General features: G+C 37.2%; 1 protein-coding gene across 1 annotated transcript; it reads left to right on the forward strand.

The window, feature by feature from the left end:
• The first annotated feature begins 703 nt into the window (after positions 1 to 703).
• On the forward strand, positions 704 to 17,912 carry LOC309688939 (phospholipase B1, membrane-associated-like). Its single transcript, XM_082505036.1, has 41 exons — positions 704 to 750; positions 1,561 to 1,621; positions 1,707 to 1,741; positions 2,650 to 2,734; positions 2,820 to 2,871; positions 3,289 to 3,369; positions 3,778 to 3,843; positions 3,919 to 3,980; positions 4,300 to 4,375; positions 4,474 to 4,581; positions 5,437 to 5,511; positions 5,614 to 5,685; positions 5,804 to 5,878; positions 5,971 to 6,031; positions 6,494 to 6,552; positions 6,634 to 6,707; positions 6,821 to 6,864; positions 6,971 to 7,079; positions 7,281 to 7,332; positions 7,540 to 7,620; positions 7,712 to 7,777; positions 7,878 to 7,978; positions 8,118 to 8,199; positions 8,289 to 8,393; positions 9,696 to 9,791; positions 10,712 to 10,783; positions 10,956 to 11,033; positions 12,260 to 12,320; positions 13,875 to 13,933; positions 14,027 to 14,094; positions 14,179 to 14,222; positions 14,583 to 14,682; positions 14,772 to 14,823; positions 14,914 to 14,994; positions 15,076 to 15,141; positions 15,220 to 15,314; positions 15,566 to 15,647; positions 15,727 to 15,831; positions 15,909 to 16,004; positions 16,154 to 16,228; positions 16,957 to 17,912. The coding sequence occupies exons 1-41, from the start codon at positions 720 to 722 to the stop codon at positions 17,230 to 17,232; spliced, it is 3,219 nt and encodes a 1,072-aa protein (XP_082361162.1). The 5' UTR covers positions 704 to 719; the 3' UTR covers positions 17,233 to 17,912.
• Positions 17,913 to 18,774: the final 862 nt, after the last annotated feature.

The following is an 18,774-nucleotide window of genomic DNA, read 5'->3' on the forward strand; positions in this document are numbered from 1 at the left end:
ACAGAGAAAGACAGCTTACTGTAAGCTGAGAGAGCAGGCAGGAAAGAAAGCCATACAGAAGATAAATGAAAACAACATTAAAAAATAAGATGCTTCAGCAGCTGCTTCTGATCTCTCTGCTGGGTCTCACGTGGACATCAGGTCTCCACTGTTACTATAGCTCAATCTAATGCTCATGTTTCATGTTTGTTATGATGATGTTTTGTTTCAATTTGACAAATTATAAATATATATTTTGAAAAGGTTCTGCATGAAATGTAGGAATTATGTACGATTTACCTAAAGTAAATTTTGCAGAAGTCAGGTGTTAAAATAAGCTATTTTTAACTCAGTCTGTTAATACTAACATTACTACTTGTACTATTTATTTGCTTATTTTGGAGGTTTAGTTGAAATTATTGGATTTTGATGTATATTTGCTGCTATAGTTATTTATATAGTTACTATAGTTATTAAAAAAATAATTTAAGTAAAATTAAAATATTCAGTATATGACTGTCCAGTTGGTAAGAGTGATAGCAATACAGGAAGAAGATGTTTGTGTTTGTTGTGCTCCTCTTTTCCAACCAAGAGTGGATTTGAGCCAAGTCTGCAATTGAATAAAGAGTAATACTTTTGCCAAAAATGCTCCTCAGGGCCTTGAACTTCTGTACTTTGAAGCATTTTTATCATTTGTTATCTCTTCACGTTTTCTAGCAGTCGGACTGCCGTGCTCTCAGATGATCCCTTCGCAGGAGCCTCCTTCAACTGGTAAATTAGACAATCATATGGTTTTATGAACAGCCTTCGAGGAGAACAAAGCTCTACAGCTGACACTATAATACTGATCTTTATGATAAACTACAACTCAGCCATGAAGTGTCTGACCACGCAAAAGTACAGAGCAGGGTCGGTGAGTGCTGAGGTACATAGTGCATAAAGCTCTGCTGACTCATTACTGTAGTCCTAAACATCCTCTTGCATTAACAACAACAACACAAAAGCTGCACTGGGAGATCGATGTAGGTGTAATGATTAAGTTTGAGTAGAACGTTTAGCATGATTACTAGATTTGATAGTTTTAGTAAACTTTCCTGTTATCACACTTTTTAAAACTTTTACTGGGATATAAATAAATGTAGGTTATAATAAATGTATATATATAAATAAATAAAACAACTTCCCTGCTGCACACACTAATGTAACACCATCATGGGACGATCGTGGCTCAAGAGTTGGGAGTTTGCCTTGTAATCGGAAGATTGCCGGTTCGAGCCCCAGCTTGGACGGTCTTGGTCGTTGTGTCCTTGGGCGAGACACTTCACTCGTTGCCTACTGGTGGTGGTCAGAGGTCCCGGTGGCGCCAGTGTCCAGCAGCCTCGCCTCTGTCTGTGGCTACAATGTAGCTTGCCATCACCAGTGTGTGAATGGGTGGATGACTGGTTGTGTGAAGCGCTTTGGGGTCCTAGGGACTAGTAAAGTGCTATATACAAATACAGGCCATTTACCATTCATACCTTTACCCAGATTTGGTAACTAGGCTAATCAGCTGCATCATTTTATTTTTTGCAATTTTTTCAGTTAATGTTGTTAGGCCCTCAGATGTGGGTCTGCTTTCCGCCATTGGACTTCACATGCGCAGGTGAGCACAGTTTACTGTTCAGCTGTGATAGCACAGTGAAAACCTACACAAAATTAGAAATTCACACTTTGGTCCTTTTCTACAGCACTGAGCTGTCCTCAGTTGTATCAAGACTTAGAGGTAAGTATATATCTTTAACAGCTTCTGACATTATATGTGTACCTAATAAAGTCGCTGTTGTTTTTCTGGGCTTCCCGTGGGACATAATGTGAGAGCTTCAATGTGTTCAAGTGTCTCTGGGATAATATAAAAGTAACCAAATGGCTTGATCCAAGCTTTACCCTCACTAGAATTACAGCACCTTACTAAATACACTCATGTCACGAGGCTAATAATTTTTTCCTGTTATACCACAGTGCTTTATCTATACAGCACTGATATGGACACAACGTGATAGTTACTGTTACAAAAACACTGCTATCATGTTCACGTCAACTTGGCAGGGCAAATTAATTTTTATGATTAATCTGCAGTCAGAAAGCTTAAACCTAAACTAGTTTTAACAGCCACACAGAATAAAACAAAGATACTGTACTGTGATTGAAGGTGAGCAGTAAACTCTTGCGTTTAAGAGATTTAGGATAGTAAATATTGGCCTCTTTTTCAATCTTTCTACTCTTGGGCCTGTATGATATTTTAATACATAGATATTATCTAATATGCCCATCTAAGACACATAGTTCTAGCTGTGAGCACAGATTTTTCAGCCCACATGTTGTTCAAACTTTCTGTTTATGAGAGGCAGCCATTTAGAAAGGAAGTTGGCTTAAAGGCAGAAGAGTTTAAAAAGTGTTTCAGCTCTTGTAGCTCTAGTTCAGTTCAATTTAATAGAAATGAATTTATCTAGCACTAACACACAGCCACTTCAAAGTGATCTACTGCAATAAGGCCCAGCACAGGGGACACAATTCTGCTTTTAGAGCTTATTTTGAACTGTGAATCATGCAAAGCTACCCTATGAGTTCAAGAGTGAAAATAGGGTAAAAATAAGTGCTAATGTTAAACTTGTGTTACCTTCTCTCAACCAGAGCTGATGGTTCTGTTCAATCCTGAACTGATTAGTCACCTCTCAGAGGAAACAAACCTTTACACCTCTCAGCCTATACAACACAGGTACAGTGTGTACTTTTTGGCTCATGAGGAAAAGCTATGATTGCATATGATGGCTTAACTCCTTCATGTTATTTTATTTTTGTAGCACTCTGGTGGATCAGGCAAAGAAACTGTCCCTCTATCTACAGAACAGTCAGGTATATTCTTGCATTTTCCAACCTTAAGGATAAAATTTGATTTTATGCTTTCCATGGTGAATCAAGAAGATATAGCTTATTTGGAAATGAGGGAAATATTAAATATTCACAATAAAAGTATTCTAACCAACCTTCTCAGAAAAAATATATATAATTCAGTGTTTGTTAAAAAAACACACACCAGAAAACAAAATATATTCTCTCATTATTGATTTAATTATTAAAAACTGGAAATTTTGCAGAACTATATGTTTGAACAGGTGTTGTTTTAACCTGCTGTGCCCTGAGAAAAATATCTAAAGATCATACTTGCCATACAATTTACTAAACATGTACCAGTGCATGGTGTTTCTTACAGGTTCAAATTAAAATTATTTCAAGTTCAAAAGTAACCAGCAGTGACTTCACCCCCAACAGGCTCCCAATGTGAATCGGGACTGGAAGTTGGTGCTTCTCTTTGTTCAGCTGGATCAGTTTTGTGCCTGTGAGGACCAGCAGGTAAACAGTGAAAGACCTTACTGAGGTTCCTTAATCTTCAAGAGCTCAATGCCCAGAGTCCAAATCCCTTGTTATTCATGTTTTATAGACTTTGTTGCCTTAATACTGTAGTTACACAGCCCAAGCTATCAATTCTTATCAGTTTCAGACTTGCACTATCCCAACTTTCCTTCATATATGCAAATAAAATTTGTTCTGTAGATATGTTGTCACTGTTGCTATTGCAAAGGTTGCCTTCTATAGCGTTTTTTGGCTACTTAGCATTTCCTATAATTTGATTCACATAACACATTAAAGTATTAGCCGACAACCAAACAAACAAGTGACTGTACTGGTGACTCTCTTGTTGTAAAAAAGTAGCATTAAAGTCACTAGGAGTTCATGGAGTCTGTTGTGTTTGTACTGCAGGTCTCATCAATTATCGCGGCAGTGGTCAAAGAGGTGGATAAGGCTCTGCAGTTGCTGCATTCTCGGGTATGTTTCATATTATACGCAGGAAGCGATTTTACTTACAATGTGTTCATAAAATTTGCAAAAACTGTGCTACAGCTCAAACGGACCATTGTCAGTGTTGCATTATGGGATGGAGAGCATGACACTATGCAGAGCAAGTAAGTTCACTTTTTCTTCCCTGACCTTTAGAGAATGACATCAAAACAGATGGCGTGCATGTGTTGAAGATGTAAAAGGAATTAAGATCTTTTTTTCCCAGGAAAATAAATTAATTAGATGACATGATGATAAGTCAGTGTGGCAATACAAAATGTCACTGCTGTCAAGTTAGAGAATGTTATGTTCTTAACCCGTTTACTTGTTTCCTTTAATAGTTTTATTTTCATTTTTTAATTATTCACTGTTGGGGTAGATTGTTTTCCTTTAAACAGGAGGATCCATATTAAGTTTTAATGAGTAAATGTGTTTTACTGACAGATCAGGCCAGTGTTTGGAAACAAACAGTGAAGGGGAGCTCAGGCTCCTGAGAGCCGTGCTGACTCAGTCTCTGCAGGTTTGTCCTTATTTCATGTTCAAATAGTGTTTGGATTTGCTTGAGGGTATAGCTAACCTCTTGCTGATAAATGTTGTTCCTAAACTCCCTTTTTCCAGGAATCTTTGGATGAGCTGTTGGTACAGAAACACTGGTACAGTGACAGAAAAGACTTCACTGTTACCCTTCAGGATATACCTTTCATCACAGACCCATCATTTATTGCTGTGAGTTAAATTCAGATCATATCATCCTTTTATTCTCCTATAAATCCTTTCAATTGCACTATTTTGCAAACCCAAATCTTTATTAGTGCCTTAGTCACACCTGCAGTTTACTGTGATCATTTCTGTCATCAAAAAAAAAATGCTAGAGCCTATGCTGACACATTTTTACCGGGCAAAACCCGAACATTTTTATTGTGATTGAAGAAATTCACCCAACCTTTCTCTTTATAAGGCTTGAGAGAGCAAAAATTTATTAAATAGTGACCTATTTAACTTTTCTTCATCCATTTTGTTGCAACAGCAGTTGGTCAAATTGAACATGAAGTCAACTTCCTTTTCTAACAGTTTTTTTTTGTGGATGTGTATCTGTGAGGAGCACTTTAACATTAGCTTCTGAATATACAAGCCCCAGCCACTATCTCTTTAGACCTTCTGTTTATGAAGGGAAGCCAATCAGAAAGGTTAAAGGGATGTGATAGGGAGCTAAAACAGTTAGTGTAGTAAAACTAAAGGGCTTCAAGAAGGCCCATCAGGGTGATATTAAATCGAGTGTTGTAGTCTATTTGTATGCATTATATAAAAACTACTTTCAGGTGCTCCCTACGTCACAAGGGATCACCACAGCAGGTGGTTCGCACAGTGGTTTAGCAGGCGTTTTTATGCAGGACACTCTTCCTGATTAAGTCCCACAGGGATTTGTGTCTCATCCCAGCATCTGTGAAAATCGACTCCCAAAGAGTACAAAGACTTTGTCTTCTCGGTAGATGATATTAAATGTCTGTGTTTATCTTCCTGAACTGAACTGAAGATATTTTTTATGCACTGTACATTGTCTGTCTTTCTTGCTTTTAACAGAGAGGGAAGCATCTCACTGAGTCTGAAGCATTACAGCACAAAGATAAACTGTTGGTGCAGATGTGGACAAACCTGGTGAGGCTTGGGACTCTCAAAGTTGAATGCACTGGCACTTTCACACCCAGTTACTCTTCTCGGTATCCCAGACATGAAAACAATGAGCCTTTTGTCTCTTAGCTGCAGGTCACAGTTGCCCAATATGAACCAGAGGACAATGGTAAGATCTTCACATTGCCATGTCCAAGCGAGGTGAGTAATTTTACAGAAAACCCACTTACATATATGGTAATCACATTAGACACACTGTATTTACAGATGATGATTCTGTGCAGCATATTCCTCCTCCTTATCTGTCTCCCTCCCTTAGGAACGACCCTACCTGAGGACAGAAGGAAAAACTCTGTCATATCACCACAGCAATAGCTCTCCTCTCCTGGAGCCTGTGAGTTTTGTCTACAGCCAACCCGAACCAGCTTTGGGCCAGCTTTGCACGCTTCCTGTCAATTTCTGATTGTGCTCTGTGTGACTGCTCAGTTTACAGGGACAGATATGCCCTGTGAGGACTTAAGTCCCTCACCTTCCACACCCACTTCAGGTAAGATGACATTAAAGGCTTTTCTTGAGCACTTAGGTGACCTTAAATTAGCAAAAAAGTAAAACTGATTTTATCCAAGATCTGGCTTTTTATATAACATATTGAAGGTTATTCATTTATTCCCCACTTTAGCACATGGGACTAAAAACTACAAAGTAATACCTCTGACACTGTACAAACTTCAAGTCACAATCTAAGATGCTTTATGATGGAGCTTTGTTTTTGTTGTTTTTTGTGAGATGTCTTGGTTTCCTCAGTCTGTAAAATGTAAAGTGTTCTTTAAATCTGCCCTTTCAAATCATCCTAATAGTACCTCCCAGTACATTGATACTAGTATACAATATTTGTAGGAAGTTTAATTTTATATATTTTGTATTTATGTGTATTCTAAATACAATATTATTCTACACTTGTCTTATTAATTTTATTTATTATTCTGACCATTTCTTCTGTTTTTTGCAGTCCACAAACTCAGACCTGGAGACGTCAAAGTTGTTGCTGCTGTTGGCGATTCGTTGACAGTGAGTCATTCTTATCAACTTGTCGTTATTTAGAATTGAATAAGTTGATCCTAAAAGTTTTTAAAACCTGCTGTTTTTCAGGCAGGCAATGGCATTGCATCCAGGCCATCTGATATCCTGGATGTCTTGCGTCAATACAGAGGTTTATCCTGGAGGTGAGTCAGGACTCTTCAGGTATCCCTTAATGTTGCAGCAAAATACTACTATTAAACTTCCTGGGCTAGTGTGTCACATCATTCATGTATTTAACTTCATGTCTATTTCCCAGCATTGGTGGAGATGAAAACCTGACTAGCGTCACCACTCTGCCCAGTGAGTCATTTAGATAACCAAACACATTGCTCAACATTACGTGTGAATTTTTTTTTCCTTGATTGTTATTACTATTCATTGTTGTTCATTATTATTGTTATTACAGACATCTTGAAATATTTCAGCCAAAACCTGACGGGCTACTCTGTTGACACGGGTCAGCAGGACACACCTCAAGCATTCCTTAACCAGGCTGTGGCGGGAGCAAAAAGCCAGTGAGTCCTTTTAGCACAAATACCTGCCTAGAGATTTGTTACAGGTGATACATGAGTGATCAGCTTGTAGAATATGTTTTTCTATACTGAATGAGTACAGCTGTTGTTTTTGCTGTTTAAAAGTTTTGTTGATGTTAATGGTTCAACTTCGATAAAATGACTCTTTAACCATCAAAGAATTGTCTTTTACTGTGTTTTTAGTGATGTACCAACCCAAGTGCGTGCTCTGGTGGAAAGAATGAAGAATGACTCTGTATGTTTAAAGATATTTGATCTTTAACAATATTTTTACTTACCAACTCGATAGATCTATCTATCTATCTATCTATCTATCTATCTATCTATCTATCTATCTATCTATCTATCTATCTATCTATCTATCTATCTATCTATCTATCTATCTATCTATCTATCTATCTATCTATCTATCTATCTATCTTCACATTTGTGCATGTTGCAGAGGATCAACTTTGAATCAGACTGGAAGGTGATCACCTTTTTCATTGGAGGAAATGACCTGTGTGAGCACTGCTACAACTCTGTAAGTACTGGCATGTAGTAAGAACTCATAGGTCATTTTTAAAGAGCCAAAACGGTCACCAAACCCAAAAATGTTATATCTTGGTTTGCAGCTACGTTACTCTACAGAAAATTATGTTCGCAATGTCCGAGAAAGCCTGGATTATCTTCACAAGGAGGTAAAATCATCAGGCAGGCTGTCACATTTATATAGATGCAGTATGTATGCTGGTCCTGGTCAGTGTTAGCATTAGTATTAACTTAGCTAATGTCTGATAGGTGCCTCGGGCTCTGGTGAACTTAGTAGAGCCTCTGCAGATAACACAACTAAGAGAAATGCACAAAGATCCCTCACTTAAATGCCCAACCTGGCTGGTGAAGTGAGTATCACTTTTTTGTATTATGAGATATAAAAAAAATATGTAGGTAATGCATTGCTCAGTTGCTCTTTTTATCGTCCACAGTTATCATTTCATAAATAATCTTAAACTGTTGTGTAACCCCTTGTTATCTCTCCAGGATTATGTGTCCTTGCGTTATTTTGCCAAAGTCCAACTCTGAGGCTCTTCAAATGTTGGAAGACCTGAACAGAAGCTATCAGGTAGAAAAGTCCAGAAAAAGGAAATCTCATTAAAAAAGGAGCCCTAAAGTCAGTCCCCATTGATCGTCATTGTTTTCTCTATATTTCAGCGAGCATTACATGAACTCGTGGAGTCTGGCCGGTATGACACTCGCTCAGACTTCACTGTGGTTATCCAGCCTTTTTTCAGAGACATCATTTTCCCCAGGCTGCCGGTCAGTAATAAAGCACAGAGCACAGGATTTACGGGTGTTTATCCACAGTTCACCTTATCCAGTATGTAACAACATGGCCCCTGCAGCAGTACACAAGGATTTTGTCGTTATTCCACTATAAAACCACTGAATCAATGGCTTCCACAGAATCTGTTCAAGCAATTCTGTAAATTATTCTGCAAAGCATAAGGTCTAATTTTGATGACCTTAAATCATCAACAAAAGATGTCAAATTTTAAATACTAGCTAACAAGAGAAAGGACTATTGAATTTCTGTAGAAATTCTTGTGAGAAATTGTTTGTGTCACGGCGAGTGGGGTGAGCCGTGTGGAGATAATAAAGGAGGATCCAATCGCAGGCACTTGTAAAGGTGTGAAGGTGGTTTATTGAAAATAAAGTACAAAATAGTAAAACGGCAAATGGGACTGCAGACTATCTAAACTGAGAACAACTAAACTACAAAACACGAACCAGAACACGAACATGAACATGAACATGAACATGAATGACGATGGACAGCAGGGAGAACACACAGATGAAACACGGTGGATACACAGACGGACCAGCAACTACTACAACAGAAGACCCGACTTAAATACACTCAGAGAAACACAGGGAGATTACACACAGGTGGGGGACACAGCTGGAAGTAATTAACGAGATGAGACAAGGGAAGTAAAACAATACACTCACATTAGAAGCAGACCTTCACAATAAAACAGGAAACACGAAATCACTACACAAAGACACAAACTCAACACTGAGAGGTAGACAGAAAATAACACATGGAACTCAAACTATACATGAGACAACAAATCCTTAACCACGAATAAACAGAAACATACTAAATATACTTGTGATTGATTGATTGATTGATTGACTGATACTATTCCAAAGTTAAAAATCCACCTCTAAAGGTCACTCTATTCTGTCTGGTTTCAGTGGTTTGATTTAATCTGTATAATGATCGTGTCTTTATGTGATCTTTATCATTTTAGAGTGGATTGCTCCTTAGAACAGTTCAGATTGTGTATTTTAAAAGTACATTTCTCAAAATGACAAATTGCTCCCTTAACGATTAAGGTCAATGTTAAATCCTAAGTTCTTACAAAAACAGCTTTATTGACATTTTAAAAAGAAAAGAAAATACTGCAGATTCTTTCTTTTGTTTCTTTTGTTTGTTTTTGTATTTTGAAAGATCTCCTGGTCCTGATCAGATATCTAACACAGTAGTTATATTCTGACCGATGCAAGTAGTCCAAAAATCTTAACATTTACATATTTATTGTGCGTTTTTCTCAGGATGGCCGCCCTGATCGCTCTTTTTTTAGTGCTGACTGCTTCCACGTCAGCCAGAAGGCCCAGACCATGATGGCTCGCTCCCTTTGGAACAACATGGTAAATATATGGCAAACAAAAGGGACTCTTTTTGTAAAACACTTATTCTGACCCGTATATATTTTTGCTATTTGATACTTTTATTACTACAAAAGCAACATAATATGACATGAGTATTTGATTCCGACTGAACATGTGTTTGTCAAGCACCAATAAAGACGTAGTTGCCACACTTCAGCTGTTTCATGTGCTTCTAATTGTGCCACATCAGCAAGGATTTTTATATTTCTTTTGACATCTCTGCCTGTGCCACTGAAGAGCCTCAGTGGGGTCAGCCATCACAAACAGCAGCACTTACCTTCTTTCGTAAACAAAAAGAGGCTGTTACAGTATTTTGCACACATGCCATTTTGCTGTTGACTGCATTATTAATGACTGTTGGGGATGTTGTTCTGCTTCATGAAAATATTAATAAGTGGGTCACTGCATGGAAAACAACAGTGTTTCACCCCCCCACCCAGAATCAGAACATTATATAATAACTGTATTATATCTAATGGAACTAGTACTATGGAAATTTTCTGAATTACAGGCTTTCAAAGTACTTAGTGGTGGGTAAAAACCACTATGTGCTCCCTCAACAATGCCATTATAGCTACTGATGCTATGTGTAAAAGGCAGGAACATTGTAAATATCAGCTGATAAAACGACATTACTAGTATGAGTAGCTGAGCTTATAAAGAATAATATATATTTTCTGTACCCTTGAGACACAAGGATATAAGAATTTATACCGACTAACAAAACTGTATCTGTTAGACGTAATCTTGACTATTTAACAGACTGTTAAACTTCCACTGACTTATTGGTACTGAACATTATCCTAACATGATTATAAACACTATAAAGCTTATTTGCTCTAATCATTATACTTAACATGCTGTGTGCACAAATCACTTTTTTTTTTTTACTCTCAAAGTTGGAGCCACTGGGCAACAAGACTTCTTTACAGGACTTTTCTGTATCCACTGGCCTGAAATGCCCAAGTAAGGTAGGAGACAAGTCAACATGTCTTTGTAAATCCTCGTTGGAAAAATTGCTATTCAAACTTAGCTTAGATTACAAATGTTGTGGTTTCTTTGTCTAGACTCTAGCCTCTATAGATACGCATCTCTTTGTAATCACTATACATCACATTTAATTTAAGTTCTTTTTATCCCCAGACTTCACTTTATATTCGGACCTACAACAACAGCAATTACATCTATTCCAGTCCCTCCCCAACACCTCAGCCTAATACAGTGAGTATCTAACTTCCAGGTTTTTAAGGTCTTTATCCAAAAAAGAAAACCAGCAACTTCTATCACGATTAAAATATTTTATTGTTTAAGAGCCAAAGACCTGAATGGGCCATTAAAATTAGCAACCTACCTATTATCAACCTACCAAGTGTCAATCAGAGCTTTTGAACCACCCAACTTCTGTCATTTATCTGGGTTAAAGTTACTAGGACAGAAGTCTAAGCAGAAGTGTCCAGACCTCTCTCCCCCTAGCTACCTCGTCTACCTCATTCAGGTGTTAGCTGTTCCCAAGCTAGCCATCTTTCCTGTGTGTTCTGGTTCTCTCCTGGGGCCTTCTCCTGACAGGACATACCCAAAAACACTCCCCTTGGAGGCTTAAAGGAGGAATGGTCAGTTGCCTGAATGAACTCATATGCCTCCTTTCGATGTGTAGTGGTGTGGACTGAAATAGTAGTAGGCTCTGCTCTGAGCTCTTTTTGAATGACTGAGCTCCTCACCCTGGAAGATCATTTCGACTGCTTGACCTAAAGCTCATCTTTTGGTCAACATACAAAGCTTGTGATTGTCATAAATGCCAGGGCTTGTCTCAAAGCACACATTCAAATTACACACAACATTAAAGCTATAAGATTGTTTAAACCCTAGTAAACAGACTCCCTTTTTTTTAGGGTTTGGGCTTTTTTAGTCATGCACCAGAGTCTGTTGGGTCTCAGAGGAAGCTCAGAACTGCTTAACACTTATCTAGATAACTAAAATAGATGCCAGTAATGAGCAGCCCGAGGGCTTATGATGGTTTATCTTGTGCCAGGGACTTGGGTTAGACATGTGGATATTTTGGAATTGGTTTCCAGTATTCTCCTTATTTTTAATTATTTCTATAATTCAGCTAGTATCTCTTATTATTGTTACAAGCTTTATGCACTTTTGTTGTGTATGTGTATTTCCCTCATTTACAAATGCTTGCTTCAAGGCCGAATAAAGCAGTGATTCTCCAGATCTTAGCCCCAATGATAGAAAACCACTAAAATCTAATTAATGTCTGCTTATTTTCTTTGGGTAAGCATTAGATAGAAACCGGTGCAATGCTTGGGCAGACTTTCCATTTTTAAAGGTTAAAAGACACAAATATTGTTTTTAAGAAATGTTATTATACTGATGCTTCACGAAAGCTAAATGTTCTGATTAATGAGGTCTGATTAAAATATTTTTGGTATTTATTCTTTCAGAACTGGGGAAGTGACTTTTCCTGTGTAAATATTGGACCATCTGACACTGTGCCAACTTCAGGTAAGATGGACACCCACATACACACAGACACACACACAAGACGTGTCCACTATCATCCACTTAATGCAATCCCAATTTCAAAAAGCTGGATAGATTTTGGAACCAGGGAACTTAAAAGCCAAAAACTTTAAGCTAAAGTACCAAACTTTGCAAGAACTAAAACTATGATAACCTATAAGGCTAAACTAAAATTCAATTTAATTCAATTTTATTTATATAGTGTCAAATCACCATAACAGTTGCCTCAAGGTGCTTTATATTGTATTGTAAAGACCCAACAATAAAAGACCCACTAAAATGTAAGACATAAATGTGTCACTCCATCAACACACAGAGCTATCACACATTTGTTGGTTTTGTTCTTAAGATGAATTATTCTTAAATGAAGACATTGATTTGACACAAGTAAAAATATGGTTGATTATATTTATTGTTAGTTAAGAATAAGTTAAGGGAGGGTGAACAAAGAAAAGAAAAATGATGAGGAAGGGAGGGGAGAAAGAAAAAATGGGGAGTGATGGAGAGGTGGTAGGAGAGAAAGGGAGAAGAGGGGAGGTGAAAAGAAAGGGATATAAAGGAGGAAAGAGAAAGGAGGAGAGAAACTCCCAACAATCCCCTCTGAGCAAGCACAAGGCGACAGTGGTTAAGAAAAACTCCCTTTAAAGGAGTGATCAAGTGAAGAAGCAGGAGGGTCCCTCCTCCAGAAAAAACAGAAGCGTTTCTTCTTTTTTTGCCTTCTTCAGCAGGCACTGTTCCTGGAGCTCTTTTTTCTGTAGGATGAGGGTTTTCAGTTCTTTGATTGTTACTGCCATTTCCTCCTCAAGTTTCTTGCATTTTTTCTCCAGTTCTTCTAATTTTGCTTGTTTTTCTTCAAGCTTTTCCTTCAGATCTTTAGATGCCTCCTGTAATAGCTTTGCTTCTTACATGTCTGTATTCCTCTGTTGTACTTTGTTGTACATGTCTTCTAAGTCGTGATTTCTGCTCTGGATTTCTAGAAGCGTACACTGCAGGTCATCATGTGTTTTCTCCAGTTCTTGCTCTTGAACCTGCATTTCATTGTTTTTGCACTTCAATTTCTTACTAAGTTTTTCGAGCTCTGTGTTTTTCCTGAGCATGCCATTGTTCTTGCACTCCAAGTTATTATTAAGTTCCTTGACCTCTGTGTTCTTTCTCAGCATTTTAATCCATCCTATGCTGCATGCCCGAGCATTGTTTTCTTCAGTTTTTCCTTTTCTCCTTCTAGTAGATATAAATTCCTGCTTTATATTTACATTTAATTAGAAAACATTTATTTACAAAACAAATGACCTTTCTATACCTTGTTCATCTGAGAAACGTGCTTTGAACATAGATATTTTATACTGGTGAAATGAACCGAATGGCCGCTATTGACGACATAATAAAACATCCACCAGTAAAAAGTAATTAATACTCTGAGTAGTATTTTTTAACACCAGTACTTTTACTTGTAATTTAGTACAATTTAACCAATGTAACAATACTTGTACTTAAGTACAAATTTTGAGTACCCTTTCAACCCTTTGAATATCCTAGTCCACAAGCTGAGGCCAGCAGACATTAAGGTGGTGGCAGCACTAGGAGACTCTGTGACAGTAAGTGCAATAACATAATTATTCCCCCTTTTTAAGCAGAAAAACAAACTTTCTGCATCTTTAAACTGCTGTGTGGTATATTTGTTTTCATAGACAGGCACTGGTGCTAAAGCAAAGAACATATTTGAGCTCAATACAAAGTATAAAGGAGTATCATGGAGGTATGATATATTCCCATTATACAGGATGCTGACTGTTATAAACCAATGTACTGCTGATTGGCTTTTTTCACGTATATCTTAAAGCATTGGAGGTGATGATACTCTGGACACAGTCACAACACTACCAAGTGAGTTTATGCCACTCGTTGGGCAAAAACCAGTTACTTTATGGGACTGAAATAGCTGTTTCTATGGGGTATCTAAAGTCTTTAGACAATTCTTTCTGTTATACGTATGTCTAATAATCTCTGATTTACTGTTGAAAACATCCAAAAATATAAAGCCTGAAAAGAAATGTTACAGGAATTTGCCTTTTTAAAACAATTTCTGATTTGCTGTTAAAGATTTTGATTTGAAATTGCTATACAACTTAATAATAAAGATTACATGATACCAAACGACATCCAAGTTAAATCATTACCCCACTGTGTACAAGGAGAACGCCACTCTTGCATATTCTCATTACTCATTTATTTGTATTTCCTCAGACATCTTAAGGAAGTTCAACCCCTCTCTGAAAGGCTTTTCCAAAGGTCAGGGGTTATTGCAGAAACACTTCAACATGGCTGAACCTGGAGTTAAGGCATCGTATGTACACCTCAGTGAAACAAACCTTTCACCAACCCTCTTTCATTTTCTGTAACGTGTTAACGGTCTGTGTATTCACTTGTTCACAGAGATATCCCATCACAAGTCCAAGCTCTCATCAAGGCCATAAGAGAAGATACGGTACATGAAAACCGATTTAGATTTAAAAATGAGTTACATTTAGCAATTTGTTTGTTTTTGATAATCAGTTTTGGTACATGTGCCCCACAGGAGGTGAATTTTGAAAACGACTGGAAACTTGTGACAATATTCATTGGAGGCAATGACCTCTGCAATTACTGCTTTGATCAAGTAAGTGTTCCCCCAAATTACTGCATTGTACACAAACAACAGTTATGGAACAATAACACAACATGTGCTTGACCTCTGTAGAATAATCTATCGCCCAAGAACTACAGCCATAATCTTAAGATCAGCTTGGATATGCTTTACAAAGAGGTAGGTTATATTTAAAATAGTGAACTATACTGTTATCATGAGTTTAACTAAGTTACATTTCTCTCCATGTATCTTTAGGTACCGAGGTTGTTGGTTAATGTCGTGGAGATCATGCAGATAAATCTGTTGAAATCAGTTACGAGGAACACTCTGGGCTGCTCACTAATCCAGAGGTTGGTTTTCTAGTGCGTGTCTTTTCTGACCTTTTCATAGAATGAAACTGGGATTTTACATATGTCATGTAAATCACTTTTTCAAATGTGAACAAATAAATGTTCCTTTGTTTTACAGATGAGATTGTTCGGAGATGATGTTTGCGTTGACTGTATCATTTCGACTGTATTACCATATTTCAATTGGTCAGCTGATAATGTTATTCCTTCTAAGGACAATAAAACACAATATTAAAATGATTTTTTTCCAGGACCAGCTGTCCCTGTGTCATCAACCCATCAGAAAAGTCTCCAGAGCTTGAGGAGATGAAACGAATCAATCACGAGTACCAGGTCGGGAAGCCGTTTGTTTTAAAATCATTTCAATAACTTCTTTATTTAAAAAAAAATCCTTTCTGTTATATTTCTTTAGTCTGAGCTCCAGTATCTTGTATCTGGAGATCTCTATGACGGAAAAGAAGACTTTGCTGTCGTACTTCAGCCATTTTTACATAATTCCTTCATCCCTAAAATTGGAGTGAGTAACTGAGAAACAAACCAAACACGAATTATCAAATGCACCCATATTGGTACTTTTTTCATTTTTTTCACCAGGAGGGTGAGCCAGATACAAGTTTCTTCTCTGTAGACTGTTTCCACATCAGTGAGCGAGCACATGCTGAGATGGCCATTGGTCTGTGGAATAACATGGTGAGCTGCGGGAAATAATGAACCAAACTGAAGCAGGGTGGTATACTCTATGCAAACTTTTAACTCAGTAAAAAGTATTAACTCCGTGCAAACGTTTCTTTTGGCTTGCCATTTTAAAGATTTCAACTCTTTTTCTTTCTTTCTTACAGTTAGAGCCTACAGGGAGAAAGCAGGCCTACAACAACTTCACATATGACCGCTCCAAAATTCACTGTCCTTCTGAGGTATTTAGGAAGATTTTAGAGAAATTCTACTAATCATGTTGCTACAACTATTTAATAATTAGTTAATTTAATTCCACTTACAATCTATGATTTCAAAAAGAGTTTTTTTATTTAAAAAAATACCAAAAGTATAAAAAAAAGCAAAAAATATTATAAATATATATACATATAAATATAGGGGCCACACCTGTCAGCTAAGACCAGGAAACTGAGGCTACAACTTCCACTGATTCACCAAAACTGGACAACTTGGTGTAAACAGCCTGACAGCAATGTCCTTTTTTTTTGTTAATAACAACAGTATAATCATCTTCTGATGGCTGTTTCCAGCAGGACAGTGTGCCATGTGACAGAGCTCAAATAATCTCAAGTTGTTTTTTTTGTTTTTTTTACCATGATAATGAGTTTACTGTACTCAAATGCCTCTAGTCAGCAGATTTCAATCCAAAAGAACACCTTGGGGATGTGGTGTAATGAGATTTTTTTTTTAACATGGACGTGCAGTCGACAAATTCTGCAGCAACTGTGTGATGCTATCATGCCAATATGGACATGTGAAGATGAATAGGAGAAAATATTTCACAATATGTCAAACGATTTTAAAAATCTAGTGGATTATTCCACAATGTCACCCAAAATTAATTTTTATTTCCAGTGTTTCTCTAAAGTTCAGAAATTCTTACATATAGACAGCTCTTGAGCTTTTAACCATTTTATCTTTCCCATAGGCCAGTCCGTTTATCTTCACAAAGATCAACAGTCTTCCAAGTCCATCAGGAACCACACCTACTCCATTTACAGACTCCACCCACAGTTCCAGCTCTGCGTTAACAGCCCCTGTGCTCAACTGTCCCTCCTCCACCCCTGTGTGGGTGCCTGTCCTTGTGGGAATTGTAGGTTTAGTGGTGGGTTTTGCTGCCTGTTGGATAATTCTGTCTCTCGGTCATCGGCGCAAAAGCAAGGCAGAGAGAAAAGAGCTTGAAATGAAAGGAACAGCTTTTTAATGTTGTCTAAAATCGTATCAAGAATCAAATCAGTGAGCTGAAATCTGGACAAGACTTCATGATGGAATTTAGGTTTGAAGCCATCTCTCAAATATTTAATTTTACTATTAAAATGTTCTTTAAAAGTGCTAGCAGGTGTGTGAAATGTTTGTAATTACTTTGTATTGCACAGACATTTTGAACTATTCATAATTAAATAAATGTATGAATCCTGACAGTTTGTACATTTCACTCTCATCATACCCATTTTTATTTATTGATGAAATAAAAATGCTACAGTATTTGAGTGCGGTTTGATTCATTTGTTTAAAACAGAGTTGAATTTAGTGTTTTTAAATCTTCTAGTAGTTTTTTTGTCCAACAAGTGAAGCATTAACTTTGTATAAATATGCAAATATTCTCTAGAGAAGAAATCCCACTGGCTCTGGTGATCCCTCTAACCTTTTCATAGCACCCAGCAGCAATTTGATATTTGTGGTTTGGATTTATATAATGAAGTTGCTCAGCTTATCAGTATTGTCATACTGTTATTCATTATCATGCTACTCTCAGGGTGAACTGGAGTAACTTTGAAGATCACTCATTTCTGGCTGCATCTCAGAAAGCGCTCAATTGGGCAAATTAAGAAAATGTAATGTGACTCCCACCTTACTCATTAATGTCAGTAAGCAAATGTTGCACACATGGAAAACTAAGAAGGTGAACTGGAACATATTGATAATGTATAGTATGTCTATATCACATAGATAAACATTATTTATTGGATTTGTTTATGGAAATCACATCTTTTTCTTTTCTTTGATGGAATTTTCTCAATAAAAGACTTGAATAAACTATGATGAAGAGTTTCTCCCAGGGGAAAGTGACTTATTTTCTCTAATCACTTTGGACAGTCCCCTTTCACATCTGAGACAAATATTATGACTTCACACCATGTGCTGAAAGATGCATTAATACAATTTAAGGACAAAAACAGAGAAAAGCGGATAGAAAACAACAATCAGACAAAAGTTGAGATTCCTCCACTGCCTTCTCTCTCAGACATCTCGATACCTCCACAGGTTTGCCACTTTTCATCCTTATCATAGCTCCCCACAATCTCTCCATCTAGCTGTAAACATTTAACTTTAGTAATCACACCATTAAATGGATACGGTCTTATCTATCCGATAGAAAAAAATGCATACAAATAAAGAATAGTAATTCACCCTATCTTTACTGTATGTAAGGTGTCCCTCAGGGTTAAATTCTAGGCCCCCTGTTATTTTCACTTTAATTAAATGACTTGCCCAATGTGTGCAAAATGTGGACACAATTATATATGCTGATGATACGGTAATTTTTACACAAGCCAAAACTGCTGATGATGCAGCCCATCAGCTTTCATTGGCATTACATTATTTTAAAAATGGCTGAATGACTCATGCCTGTGCCTTAACGTTAAAAAGACCGTATCAATGTTTTTTAGTTAGTGTATTTACAAAAAGGGAAAAAACTATTAGTGTAATGGGTCAGTGCAATATCAGGACAGTCAGGGCATGT

Source organism: Aulonocara stuartgranti, assembly GCF_965226115.1.
Source record: "Aulonocara stuartgranti genome assembly, chromosome: 15".
NCBI lineage: Eukaryota > Metazoa > Chordata > Actinopteri > Cichliformes > Cichlidae > Aulonocara > Aulonocara stuartgranti.

Excerpts from the sequence above, each read along its gene's own strand:
- LOC309688939 (XM_082505036.1), top strand. The coding sequence starts at position 720 with ATGATCCCTTCGCAGGAGCCTCCTTCAACTG. Across the intron at positions 3,981-4,299 it reads CATGACACTATGCAGAGCAA|ATCAGGCCAGTGTTTGGAAA; the intron begins GTAAGTTCACTT and ends TTTTACTGACAG. Across the intron at positions 14,995-15,075 it reads GCAATTACTGCTTTGATCAA|AATAATCTATCGCCCAAGAA; the intron begins GTAAGTGTTCCC and ends TGACCTCTGTAG.